The sequence below is a fragment of the Atta cephalotes genome (genome assembly GCF_000143395.1).
Source record: "Atta cephalotes unplaced genomic scaffold scaffold00021, whole genome shotgun sequence".
Classification (NCBI taxonomy): Eukaryota; Metazoa; Arthropoda; class Insecta; order Hymenoptera; family Formicidae; genus Atta; species Atta cephalotes.
In genome coordinates this window covers 1787680-1801747 of record NW_012130085.1, presented here as the reverse complement: position 1 = coordinate 1801747, position 14068 = coordinate 1787680, and the positions used below count along the sequence as shown (strand labels likewise).

The 14068-nt window shown below is 32.7% G+C and overlaps 3 protein-coding genes across 3 annotated transcripts in view; 1 reads left to right on the top strand and 2 right to left on the bottom strand.

The window, feature by feature from the left end:
- Positions 1 to 1824: 1824 nt before the first annotated feature.
- On the top strand, positions 1825 to 6815 carry LOC105619349 (cold shock domain-containing protein E1). The gene is made up of 10 exons (XM_012200869.1): positions 1825 to 2208; positions 2292 to 2468; positions 2551 to 2738; positions 2858 to 3068; positions 3391 to 3620; positions 3710 to 3971; positions 4078 to 4305; positions 4402 to 4607; positions 4717 to 5304; positions 6647 to 6815. The coding sequence occupies exons 1-10, from the start codon at positions 1825 to 1827 to the stop codon at positions 6813 to 6815; spliced, it is 2643 nt and encodes an 880-aa protein (XP_012056259.1).
- Positions 6816 to 8285: 1470 nt separating this feature from the next.
- On the bottom strand, positions 8286 to 11248 carry LOC105619348 (zinc metalloproteinase nas-37-like). The gene is made up of 4 exons (XM_012200868.1): positions 11200 to 11248; positions 8995 to 9135; positions 8757 to 8888; positions 8286 to 8492 (listed from the first exon to the last, which is right to left on the bottom strand). Exons 1-4 carry the CDS (start codon positions 11246 to 11248, stop codon positions 8428 to 8430), a joined length of 387 nt encoding a protein of 128 aa, XP_012056258.1. The 3' UTR covers positions 8286 to 8427.
- A 1395-nt stretch (positions 11249 to 12643) lies between these two features.
- Positions 12644 to 14068, bottom strand: part of LOC105619347 (suppressor APC domain-containing protein 2) — a 2777-nt gene continuing 1352 nt past the window's right edge. The window contains exons 2-5 of the mRNA XM_012200867.1: positions 13736 to 13882; positions 13448 to 13660; positions 13193 to 13340; positions 12644 to 13113 (exon numbers count right to left, since the gene is read on the bottom strand). Of these exons, the coding sequence (XP_012056257.1) occupies positions 13194 to 13340; positions 13448 to 13660; positions 13736 to 13882 (507 nt within the window). The 3' untranslated portion in view covers positions 12644 to 13113; position 13193. The remainder of the gene's footprint in view (positions 13114 to 13192; positions 13341 to 13447; positions 13661 to 13735; positions 13883 to 14068) is intronic.

Sequence of the window (14068 nt, the reverse complement as noted above, 5' to 3'; positions counted from 1 at the left end):
CCGTGAATGTTTCACGCGTAATCGGGTCCGATAATGTTGTCGATTGATAGGGCGAGCAAAATGAGGATTGAGGTGGAGATGATGATAGCGGGGGTCTGAGGGTCATGACTCACGTATCCGTGGAGTATCAGCATGCCGCGGCGCCGCGCGACGCCCTCACGTCAGACACAATTTTCACGCGATCGCGCGTAACGGAAAGTAAGATTTCGTTATCCTCTCGTGTCAATGTCAAACTATCAGATAATCGGGCAGAAGCGTGTTTGTCTCGCGCCGCGGAGTACTATAAATAAACGCGTTGTTATTTCGCCTCGATTATTTCCTTTCGATTCCGGAAAATTCTTTTATGTTCTCGCAGAGGTGAAGTAACCCTATTCAGTCACGTGTGCTCGAAATGCGTGTTAAAAATTGTGTTGAATTCTCGATGTTTTTTCTGCATAGTGTTTCGATGATTTTAAATAAATTTTTATCTGAATGCGTGTCTATGAAAAGCTGTTATGACGGAATATAAAATTCTTATGTTTTCTGCCGTTAATATTTTTTTATAGCACGTGCAATAATTGCGATTATTTTTTCCGTATTTTCTTTGTAGTTTTATTTTGATATTATTTGTGAAATCGATCTGTTTTGTATATAAAAATTTTGAGATTTTCCTAAAATATTTATTCGATATAAACTTTATTTAATTTGTGTTACAAAATATAGAAATTAATATTCATGTGTTTCCTTTCGTGTGTTATTTTACATATTTTAATATTTAGTGCAAAGCTCGCAAGTTTTAAACGACAAACAATATACTTTGAATATATATGTTGTACTTGCAAAGTGATTTTTTTAATTTTTTCTTTTACAGCTTGTGTCATTGTTAGTTTAGGACACTTCTGAAACCAAGGCTCACTGTAAATTCTACATTTAAAAGCTGAAGAAGGAAACGTTACTATAGAAATATTGAAAGAACACAATCAGACTCAGCACGCATTGAAGACATCTGAGGATTTTCAAGTCAACATTTATCCTTTAAAATCTCCTATGTTTTTGATTTACTCCTTTTATAAGGGATGACTGATGTTCAAAGAGAAACACAGTTGTTCTAGTGCACGCTAAATTGAGTATTTATCAAACAGTTATAATATTGTTATAATATTCAAACATATATATATATATATATATACATATATATATATATACATATATATATATATATATATATATATACACGTATGGAAAATATTGACAGTGTATGATGTGCTAAGATTTTGTACTTGTATTAAGTCATAAATCAGCATTAACTGCATCGTTCATATGTATATTATATACACAACAAGCCTTGTGAGCAAGAGATAGGTGAGCAAATACAGTGACCGTGATTGTGATTGCGGCTGAGATTGTGCTGCTCTGCTTGGTTGCTAGAACATCTTTAACTGCGTTCAAAGAGTGCCAAGTTTGTATGGAGTCCATCGTGGTACTCTGATAAATAATTCTCTCACAATAACGCGTTAAAGTATTCTGAAGAGACCTCACTTCCACTTTCTGGTCACGAAGAAGCCTGCATTTCTGCAGCATTTCAAGGAGCCACTCTTCCTCTTCATTAAGTTCTTGTAACATTATTAATAGTGAACAAAGATATAAGGTACCAAGAACCGTTCTGTGATATCTATGTTAAACACTTAAATAATTGAAAAAGACTAAAAATTTCTAAATATAAGTATATATATTGTGGGGTGAAACACAAAAGTGTAAACAAGAAATTAAGTAATTGTTTCAAGAGAAGAAGAGTTGAATTATACGTAAATATTAACACATAACACTGCGCAAATTGAGAAGACAATGTCCAACAATCCTCAGTGGAAAACGTTCCAGCCGCCAATCATGAACTCTGACCCAGCAATACTCGACTATAAGTCTATGGCTATACCAAGTCCTAAAGCCATAACGGAATATCAGCCGACAACTAATAATTATCGAAATGGTACCAATTACAGTGGTGATCATATAGTTTCACCTCCTGAATGTAAAAATTCTACTAACTACGGAAGTTATCCTGGTACACAGTCATCACCACGCAATGGCGCTACAAGATTCCCGTTTGAATTTACGGGTATGGAGACAAATGCTGGGTATACAAACGAACCTGCCACCAGTAATTCCACCTATCAGGATCAATCTGCGAATCAAGGAACACGGGAAACTGGTATAATTGAGAAATTATTGGTGAGTACTACAGATGTTATGGGACTTATCTATAATTATGAAATATATAAACAACCAATTTATACGTGGTTTTTATTCAACAGCATTCTTACGGATTCATACAGTGCTGTGAAAGACAGGCAAGATTGTTTTTTCATTTTAGCCAATTTAGCGGTAATATTGAACATTTGAAAATTGGAGATGCGGTAGAGTTTGAAATGACTTACGATCGACGAACAGGCAAGCCCATTGCAAGCACCGTTAGCAAAATTGGCCCAGTGGTTAGTAAAACAATAACAATAATAATAATAATAAAGGAATGAGTATTATAAAAAAATATAAATGTACGCACATTTCTTTTAGTCATTAGGTGATCAAAGATGCATCGGTAATGTAACCACAGAGTTACAAGCAAGTGGCGATTCGGGACGTATCACTTTCGAATACCGTGGAGAATGTTTTTTTCTGCCATATACCAAAGATGATGTTGAGGGAAACGTCACCTTACGAACTGGTGATAAAGTATCATTTCAAGTTGCAAATAATCAACGGTATGATATGTTTTTATATTACATACATATTATATACATATATAGTATTTATTAGTGAAATAAGAAAACTTATACAAGTAATAATTTCTTTTCTTACATACATAATATTTATATTCTAGAGGAGTCTTGAATGCATGTAATGTAAGGCTGGAAAATCCAGCACATCCAGTTCGTTATCGCGGAGTGGTATGCTCAATGAAAGAAAATTTTGGTTTTATCGAGCGTGCTGATGTAGTCAAAGAAATATTCTTCCACTTTAGTGAAGCTAAATCTATGAAAGAAGAACTTAGGCTAGGAGATGATGTGGAGTTTATAATACAAACGCGCAATGTAAGTAAAATAAAAACTGTATAAATGTTTCTTTGAAAAGATATGTATATGAGCAACATATGATTTAAATAAATAATGATTTAAATAATGAAGAATCTGAAGACACGTAAAAAATTATGTACATGTTACTTAATTACATATAAAAAAAATTTAGTTATAACCGTAAATCCAAAAGCATATCGACTAATTGCATTCGAACGTTTTAAAACGTGAGATTGCAATCTTTTTTGATTATCTTGATTGATTTGCTTATGACTTTATGATTATGATTAAAATTTTTCTACATGTAATGATTTTAAAATTTAATGTTTTTCTTTTATAGGGGAAAGAGGTAGCTTGCAACATTACAAAGTTACCACCCGGCTCAATTGTATTTGAGGAAGTCAGTAACGAAGTGGTAAAAGGCCAAGTGTTGAAACCTTTGGAGAGAGGTAATGCTGCTCGTCATCAAAATGATCCATTACCTGGTCGTATTCGATACAGAGACAGTGATCATTCTGAAGTTGAAGTGCCCTTTGGCGATAAAGATCAAAAGGGTGACTTTACTCTTAGGTAATTTATGTGAATTAATAAATATATTTTAATTTTATATAGTTATATACATTGCTGTGATATAATATAAATTAATTTCTTTAATATAGGCATGGGGACTGGGTCCAATTTCGTATTGCAACAGATACTAGAGATCAGCTCAAAAGAGCTACAGAGATAATGTTATTACCAGAATCTTTCACTGTATCTGGAGAAAGACGCGAGCAAGGTGTAATACAATCTCTCAAGGATGGTTTTGGCTTTATTCGTTGTGTAGAAAGAGAGCCCAGACTTTTCTTTCATTTTAATGAGGTTCTTGATGTTGATAGAGAAATTAGTGTAGGAGATGAAGTTGAATTTACAGTCGTACAAGTAAGTACAAATTAACATGACAATATAAGGTTAAAAAAATGCTTTTATTGTATGTATATATATAATTCTTTTTCATTTTAATTATAATTTTGTTCTTTTTCATAAGGATCCGTCATCATCATTCTCTAATACTCGACAAAGTGCTATTAGACTGAAACATTTGCCAATGGGTACCGTAACATTTCAAACTATTATAGAAAAAGATATATTAGGTACTGTAGCACAAGACACAAATTCGATGGAACCAGGTCTTATTAATTATGGCCAGCAGAAAAGCATTATTTTCTTCTCCAAAGATTGCGATCCTAAACATATTCCAAAATTGGGTGATAAGGTGAATTAATATAAAGTTTATATAAGAAATTAGTCCATTTTTTTTTTAAATACTTGCTCTATATGTTTTGCTGTAAATATTTATTTAACTTTATAGGTAATGTTCAATATTGTTCAAGTGAAACGAAATAAAGAACTTGTTGCTGAAGACATATTTTTAGTAAATGCCGCTGGTGAAAAAATTCAAAATGTTAACAAAAAATCAAATGGACAAGTATGTCAAGGTTTTATTGCCGCCCTTAAAGATGGGTTTGGCTTTATTGAGACAGTAAATCATGATAGAGAAATATTTTTTCACTACAGGTGAGAGATATACTTTAATTTTTATGAACGATGCATACATATATACATATACATATACGTGTGTGTGTGTGTGTGTGTGTGTATGCATAAAATAACATTTTATTCACAGTAATTTTGAAGGCGACGCTAGTACATTGGAATTAGGAGCCGATATCGAATGTACAATTAGTAATTCGAGCAATGGAAGAGGTTCTGGAGGTTGTGTAGCTGCTGATCATGTTAAACTGGTACCTCGCGGAAGTATTCCCAGGCCAACACCTGTTAGTGAGGTACTCGACGGTACTGTAGTGCGACCACTGCGAAGTGCAAATCCCGAGCAAACTGAGTACGCTGGTTTGATCAAGATTAATCCAACTAATGAAGATGAGGAGACGCCAGAATATGAATTCGGAATCATGGGACTTTCTAACAAACGGGAGCTATTGCAGGCTGGCGATCCTGTGCAATTACAAGTCGATTCAGCAGGTCATGCTTGTAACATCATAGCCGTCAGGAAAAAAAGAAGAGCTACTGTGGACGCGATGAAGGGTCCTTTCGGCTTTCTCGCTTACGAAGTCGATGAGGGCAGAAAATTATTCTTCCATGTAAGTGAAGTTCGAGATCATGTTACGCTGCAGCCGGGAGATCAGGTAGAATTCGTTTTGGTTACTAATCAACGCACTGGTAAATCGTCAGCATGCAACGTAACTCGATTAAGGTAAATTAATTTTTTAAATTTTTTTATAAAGGATCTTTCAATAAGGACGCTCGATTTTAAATATAAATAAAACAAGTTATGTGCAAGATATCCACTCAATTTTTTTTTATTTGAAAGAATATTTTATGGCATTAAGTATGGAATATAACGTCGCTCAAATGTCCACCGCGGCTTCGCTTGATGACACGTATTCGGGCGATCCAATTTTCGATGACTTTCTCGCATAAATCTGGCTGAATTTGCTGGATGGCGTTTGTTATGTTGACTTTGAAAGCATTCAATTATTTGCGGTTTATTCGTATAGACCTGCGATTTAAGATAGCCCCAAAGAAAGAAGTCTAAAGGCGTTAAATCGCACGATCTCGGTGGTCAGTTGACATCGCCGCCGCGCGAGATAACCATACCCTCAAATCGCTCGTGCAGAATGTCCATCATAGCATGCGGTGTGTGGCGCCATTCTGTTAGAATCACATGTTATCCATATCATCCATTTTAGGCCACAAGAAGTTGCTTATCATCGATTTGTAACGCTCGCCGTTGACGATTATGGCAATGCCCGCTTCGTTTTGGAAGAAGTACGGACCGATGATTCCGCCAAAATCCGCACCAAACAGTGATTTTTTCGGGATGCATTTGGAGCTGGTGTATCTCGCGTGGATATCGTCCCAAATTCGACAATTTTGCTTGTTCACATATCCATTCATCCAAAAATGGACTTCATCGCTAAAGATGATTTGTTTAGCGAAACTTCCAACTCCCCTGGAACCCAATCAGCGAACACACGGCGTTGTCTATAGTCGTTTACCTTAAGTTCCTGGGTCAGTTGAATTTTATAGGGGTGCAGACCCAAGTCCCGACGCAAAATTCGCCAAGTTGAAGTCGCAGAAAGGCCAGTTCTTGTGAACGACGAGAAATTAACTGCCTCGGGTTTTCCCGTACACTCTCACACACAGCAGCGATGTTTTCAGCAGACCTTGCGTTTTGGCGTACTGGTGTTGGCTGATTATTTATCGAACCAGTTGACTTTGGTCGAATTTGGCCACCAAATGTCGAATAGTCGACTCGGCAGGACGGTTGTGGCGAGGATAAAAATCACGTAATGCACGGAACGTTTTTCGAACGGAGCACTGATTTTGATAATAAAATTTTATGATTTGCACATGTTGCTCAATACTATGACTTCCACCTTGGTGATTTGCCATACACTATTAAACAATTCAACAAATTTGACAGATGTCACTTTAACAACATGGCTATTATGATCTAACAAATTTCGAGCGTCTCTATTGAAAGACCCTATACTAATGGCAGTGTAATTTTATTTACAAATTTTTATTACTAGTGATACAGTTCAGCAACGACCCGAGCGATTAATAAGTCGATTACGTACTACATCGCTAGAAGATTCAGGCCCAAAATTAACTGTGGTCAGGCAACCAAGAGGGCCTGATGGTACGCGTGGATTCAACCAGGAAAGATGTCAGCGTATTCCTGGTGCCATAGAAGAATAATGCACCTGGGCAGCTAATGAGATTGGGCTATTAATTATTCAAATTGTAATCTACAATTGTTTTTAGTCCATACACTTCGAGATTACTATTGTAAACATGGTCGTAAACGTTTGCCAAATTCAGACTAATGTGACAACAATAATTATAAATGATAATAATCTGAAAATGGATAGTGACCAAGGGCCGAAATAATATAAAAGTAAAATGAAAACAAAAAATGAACAACGATTCATTTTATCACCTCATAAAGGGAGGAAAAACGGGAGAAAAAAAAGGCGATTTGTCTTACATTCAGATGTTAGATTTTATTCTAATACGTAATTGGTTTCTCTCTTTAGTTAATTTCCCACATCTTCATGAATTTATTACTAAGCTACCTATTTGATGTTATTTTTTTGAACGTAAAATGGATAGTTTATAAGATTTGTCAAAATTTTTTATTAGTTTTCTATTTTCGTGCATGTTCGGTAAATATATCAATTCATTACTTAAAAATAACAAAGTACCCAAAGATGTCTCAGAATATTTACAGGTTGGATTGCTAGCTACCTGTTTGTATTTGAGATCTTGTATTTGTGTCTTTATAAAAAGTATCTTTATACATGTTGATATACAATCTTTTATAATTTATATGATTTATTTTGAAATTCGTTTTATCTATTATGTACATTATATATGATATAAATGTACAATGGTAAAAGAAAAAGAAAGAAATTACACGCGAAGTGATATTGATACAAAAAAGATTGAAGGAAAACATCCTGCAGTACAGATTCTTTACCGGAATTTGCTGAATTTTATTATGAGTAGTGTATTTTGTTGTAATAAATTACGATATTGAGTCACTCTGTTAAGACGGTGTCTATAAATTTGTAAAAAAAGAAAAAGAAGAGTTATGACTGGCCAACTGTTTATCTTAGATAATATATATATATATATATATATATATACATATAAAATATATATATATATATATATACATAAATATATATATATATATATACATGTCGTTAAGTTCCTCTAATGCAGTGTTGTAAAATCAAATTAGTGTGTATTACTAATTCTGTGGACATACACAATGGAAATTACAAAAAAAAAGATATGTAAAAAGTAAGACGTTTTATAAGTTTTGCCATTTGAAACGGTAAGCGAAGTACGTGTGGCATTATTGTAGAGATATGAGAGAAATAACGTAAATAAGGTAAAGTACATAACACAAGCACGATACAAACTAAGCGCTTGTCCCAAAACTCATGGATCCAACACATCATGTGCATACATATTGTAAAATTATTGATGAATAAACAGTAAAAGCATCGAAATATATCTACCTTCTATAAGACGTCAGAGCTCTTTCAAAACCGTAAAGTTATTTTGCGGTGTAACTTACGAGCTATTTCCAAGATTAGTTACGAAGGTCCCAAGAATATTCTGAATAGGGATGGAAATGAGAGATGGAACGGCGTACGATTGTGTGTTTTAATATTTATTATGTATGTACAAAGATGTGTGTAAATATGTTTTATGAAACGCGTTTCTTTCCTTGTATGTATGTATGTATCATATTAAGACAAATTTGTATTTCAGATGAAAGTAAAAGGAGAGATTCGAGTTAGATCACCACACATTCGTAAGGGAATTGTCCTCGGAAAAGTGTATTGTCTGGTCGTGGACAAGCTGTAACATATAATTATTCATATTGATTTTTTTCTTTCTCATTTGCATCGTATACTTTATATGTTGAATGAAAAATTCGAGAAATGCAAGAATTTTTTAATATTTAATAATATACCATTTTTTATTCTACCAAAATGTTCTTCATTTTCTAATTTTATTCAATCATTCAAGTGATTCAATATGTAAAGGTTTAATGTTTAAAAAAAATTTAAGCGCGTTGTAGGCTGAAAGTTCAGTTGAATTATTGTCATTGAAGGTACTAACGTGTCTCGCAGTAAGTGCCGTAGAATCCAGTTCCTTCGCAACGACATTTAAATCCGGGCTCCGATGATATTTGAGAACATGAGCCTTCGTTCAGGCAAGGTTTCGATCGAGAACATATGTCGCTACGTCTTCCTACAACGAAACAAATTAAAATTCTTAAGCATGTAAGATACATCGTCAATGTGTCTATTATTCTACAAATTTTAACAGTTCAAGAGCAAGTATCGTTTATCATTACCTTTCAGTGCTAACTTGCAATCATCATTGTTGTCATATCTGTATTCGGATTTGCAGCCGTAGCCGCAACTGCATTGTGCATTATAGATGCGGCATCCGTATCGCATCTGATCCAACTCGCATCCCTTCGACAATATAACTCCTGGCAAAGAAGTTTGGCGTTAATTAGACTCCGTTGAACAAGTACAACACTATTGAGCTATTTTATTTGAGCAATACCTCTGGTATCTTTCTAACAAATAGATGTTTTGATTTGATTGGACTCGATTTTTTAATAAAAATATTAGGTATATGATTTTCAAATAATTGACGTAATCAAGTATTTACAATTTAAGTAATTTAAAAAATAAGGAATTTCTAATGCTCAATATCTATAGTAGAGAAAATATAATAAAACATCGTTTCTCAATTTCACAAACTAACTTTAACAGAATTTAAATTTCAAATTAAGTGATATACGAAGATATACTATAATAATTTTAAATATAAAATAATGCGAGAGATAAATAATGGATGCCTTCGACATTTTTCTTAAAAAAATTATATGTACATTAGTCGAAGAAATTTCAATGAAAAAGATAGTCTAGTTCTGAAAAAATAAAAGAATGAAGAAGAAATAATAAGAATAAACTCTTTTTTCGACATGTGTTTATTAATAACTATTTTAATGCTTATTATCAGAAGAATTAATAGATGCGATTCTATTAAATTGGATTCTATATTTATTAACTATCTATATTATTTTTAGGTGAATGTACCACAGAGTGTAGTGGAAATATCTACGGTTTATTTACCCCGGGGAGAGATAGTGGCGTTTTAACGAAGACGAATGTTTGCGGCCGGATGTGCTCGGCTGCACTTCCCACTTGTCTAAATTGATAAGCGTTTCACGAGATAGAGGATACCGTGCGTGGGCTAATCGATTTTTAGATTCGTTTACTCTCGACCTAATGACATGACGTTCGTGATTTCTTTTTCGCCAATGTGCTGATATATTACAGCGACATATATCCAGTAATTTTTTTATGTTTTTAAAACGAATTCTGCGCTCACGTATTTTTTCAGTCGATTCATTCAAAAGTAATTATTAATTACAGACGATATATGGCCTATTATAACAGCATAATCTGCAATAAAAGCAAGCGTGTGTGGGATGTTCATCATTGAGAGCGCTGTTCATTATCGGTATGAGTTTATCATTTGCTTACTCAGAAAAAATAAACTAAGAGTGCGTTTTATACATATATTACTGCTATCACACATACATTACTCTCATTCTATGGGAGATTAAGTTTGCTGAAGAGACCGAATTCCACGAAATATTATAGTCTTTAAAAATTAAAAATTTTTCATTCGATAATTTATAGTGAAACATTAGAAGAACAATTTTAGAATTATTATCTAAAAAAAGGAATAAATAACATTAAAGAAAAATCATATTTTATATCGCAAAGAATAAAATATAATAACAAGAAAAAAATGATTAGAACACTACCGTTAAGCGATATACTAATTGCTAAATTTTTAACTGAGAAATGTTTTTGATATATTGATGAGTATATTGATATATTTTGTTCATCTTCTAATTGTTATAATTTCTATTACTATCTTAATTTATTTATATATTTATTTATATTTATTTATAATCTCTGACGTGTAATCAAATGCACAAGTAAATGATTACATTTACATCGTGCGCTTAGATCGCGACCTATACGATAAGTTTTCATTTAATTTACAGGGATAAACAAGAACACCTATTGTATAAGCCTAAAAATCGAATGTTCCCATCTTTTAAATTTTATCTGTTAGATAAATCTGATAATCCGCGCATGTGATTGATTAATCTTGCTATTTACTCAACAGGTAAAATTTATCAAAAGATGGAACAACCGGACCTAAATGCACGATGTAAACGTAGGCAATATTCCAGTGATCGGACATGTATTTAATGTACACTTACGCAAGGTTTATTATTAATTTCTCTCTCTTGCTCTTTTCATTGTAATATAATTTAATAAAGATTATTTTAAAAACGTTTGAGATTAATAATAATATAAAGTTTTGTGTAAATGTATTCGAATATAAGTGTATGTCTGATTACTGATTTATCTTATTGTATATTTGATGAGATATTTATCAAAATCTTTAGTATTTTAAAATGTCTTTACTTATAATTTGAACTTGATATTTTAATATGACATACCCATTGTTAGGAGGAGTAGCGCAACTGAGAGCGTCAATCTTGGTAGCATGATGTTCCCAGATGAGGTGAGACAAGAAACGTCAAAAAGCCCCGCGAAGAATATCGTAAACGGCGATAATCCAAGAGAAGAGGGAAGATCGTCAATCGTTTGACGTTTTCTTGGTAGGCTTTTGTCGTTGGTCCAGTATCAAAGGTCGACAGACTCCACAGGGGACACAGGGTCAGTGCGGTCTCTCTTCGCGTGTTCTCTTGTCAATGTTGTAACGGGAGAAGCGCTCGCCGGTACTGTTCAGAGCCAATGTAGCGGTCAAATCGACCGAATCCGCCGACTTGTGGCAGCTAACTGTCGTGGACCGCTAAACTAGTTACGATCGTGCGGAAACCGTCCAATCGCTGAAGAACTTTATGCGTGGGGTGAAACTCGACGTCCGTCAACGTTTGCAGTGGTGCCTGAGACATGAAATCATGCAATTCTTTAATTTTTATGTAACGTTAATTAAATACGGCTTATTAATAAGATTGAAATTGTTCATTTAAAATATAATATACACTCGTAAAATTTTAGACTGTATTAAGAGAAGAAAAATTTAAATTCCGTAAAATTTTTCTTGTTAATTTTATATTTAAAGTTTTTAACACGTATAGAGAATCGCAATCAAGAATATTTAAGGATATTTATGGAAATCATTTTTGGAGTTAATTTAATATTTTCTAACGTGAGGAACTATATTTGCATTTTATGATTATTTAAAATGCAGTATAAAGATATTATTTGTAGTGTCTTTATTGTGATTTCTCTCTCATAATTTAACATTTATATATTTTTTTATTTTCTGATAAAGTTTTACGACTTCAGCTTTTGTCTGCTATCACTGTGCGACTGTGTGCATGCTACGAAATTATCGGTCTTTGCAACACAGTGTGTCTATTTTCGTCATGAAAAGAAGACTGCGTCTTTTTGGATTCAAGACAAAAAAATAACTCCAAAGAATTGACATTTTTCGCAGACAATTGTCGAATTGATCAAACCAGTCAGCTATACTATAGAATAAATTTCATTGATAATTTATGACATTACTTTCGTTTTTGAATCATATAAAATTCTTGTACTAATGAGTGATTATCTTTATCGAACAAGATTTTAACTAACAGATTTAATGACGTATTATCATTATAAATAATATGCTATCATCTTCAGAATTCGATAACATTTGACACTGGCAGCTGTAAGTCCGGAAATTGATGAAATGTGTCGTGGCGGCAGACCTCTAAAATTTACAGCTGTACAAAGAAAATTTAATAAAATTTCCTCATCTCATAAAATGAGATCAAAATCGATAGTGTATGGTATGTTTTGTACAAATAATTTGCATAATGCAGAAGATTATACATTTATAATTTTAACCGACGTAAGATTGCATTAATAAAAAAATAGACATTCACATTTATTACATAATTAAAATAATTTATTTTAAAACAGGTTTTGCTCTTTAAAATAGATTACAAAAATGTAAAGGCACTTTATTTACCTATTACTATTAAATGGTACTTAATTGTATATTCTATTAATGAATATTTTACATCTTTAAGATATCAAGTTAAGGCAGTGACAATTATTTTAATACAATATATAATTATTTTAATACAATATATCAAATATTTTAAAAATGTATTCTACATGTTATTATAAACATTCTGGAGGATTCAAAACACAATTTTTATTGATTCATTGTTGTAGAATATTTGTATATATTTCAGCTGAAACGTCAAGTAGTATTGATAAATTTATATGACATTTGGCAACGCTAATGGATCATTCTGCCGCATCAGTTTCTTAGTTGTTTTTATTTTATTTAATTCATTTTCTCTATTATTTATATGTGGCACATTTTCTAAAGCTGGAATATTCATATTCTGAAAAGAATTTTTAAAATGAAATTAGAGATTATTGATTTTTTATTCACTTTCATAATACGTTTTAAAATGTTAGTACCTTACATAAATGTTTGATCGTGTTGTTCGTGGATCATTGTTGCCCTTCGGGATTGAATCAGACCCGATTGTCTATTATACAATTCTCTAACCAGACTGTCTTTTTCTTGTTCAAGTAACACTATTCGTTGACTCTTTTTGCTTACTTCCTGTTTTGATGTTACATAGAAAAAAAATAGATTACAATGATTTGCTGTTTTTCGTATATAATGCATTATTCATATAATACATTATTGTTATTATTATTATACATTACCTCGGTTAATCTGTGATTCTGTTGTTTAAGCCTTGATAACATATCTTGCTGAAGTTGAGCCGAAGTCGGAGCACTCAAAAACGCAAGATTCATATGAAGGGGAAGTCCTCCGCGTTCCCAGCTGCTTATCAAAGCGGCTAGATGTCGATTTACTTCTAAGACACGCGCACGTTGTAATTCCAAACGCTCTTGCTGTGCTTCTGTCCATTGTTCCTATGTGAAATATAAACATACATAGTTTGTATAGAATTCTACATGAGATCAGAGAATAAAAAATATCTTCTATACCACGTGAGAACCCATTCGTCCGAGGTGCTTAATCTTTTCTTGAGTGGCTGATATTTGCTTCAAATACCATTCTCTAGCTTTATCAACAGCAGCTAGACCTTGAAGCAATACATCCTTCTCTTGCTCAATTTGTTTCATCCTTTTCATCTGAAAGTATTATGTATTGTGAAACCATTTTTCAGAAATATCAAAAAGATATTAAATAGTGATGTATGTAAAATAATGTTTTTGTGTGTGTGTGTGTGTATATATATATATATATATATATATATATATATATATATAATATATANATGTATATTATATATATAGAGACTAATAACGTAAAATTAA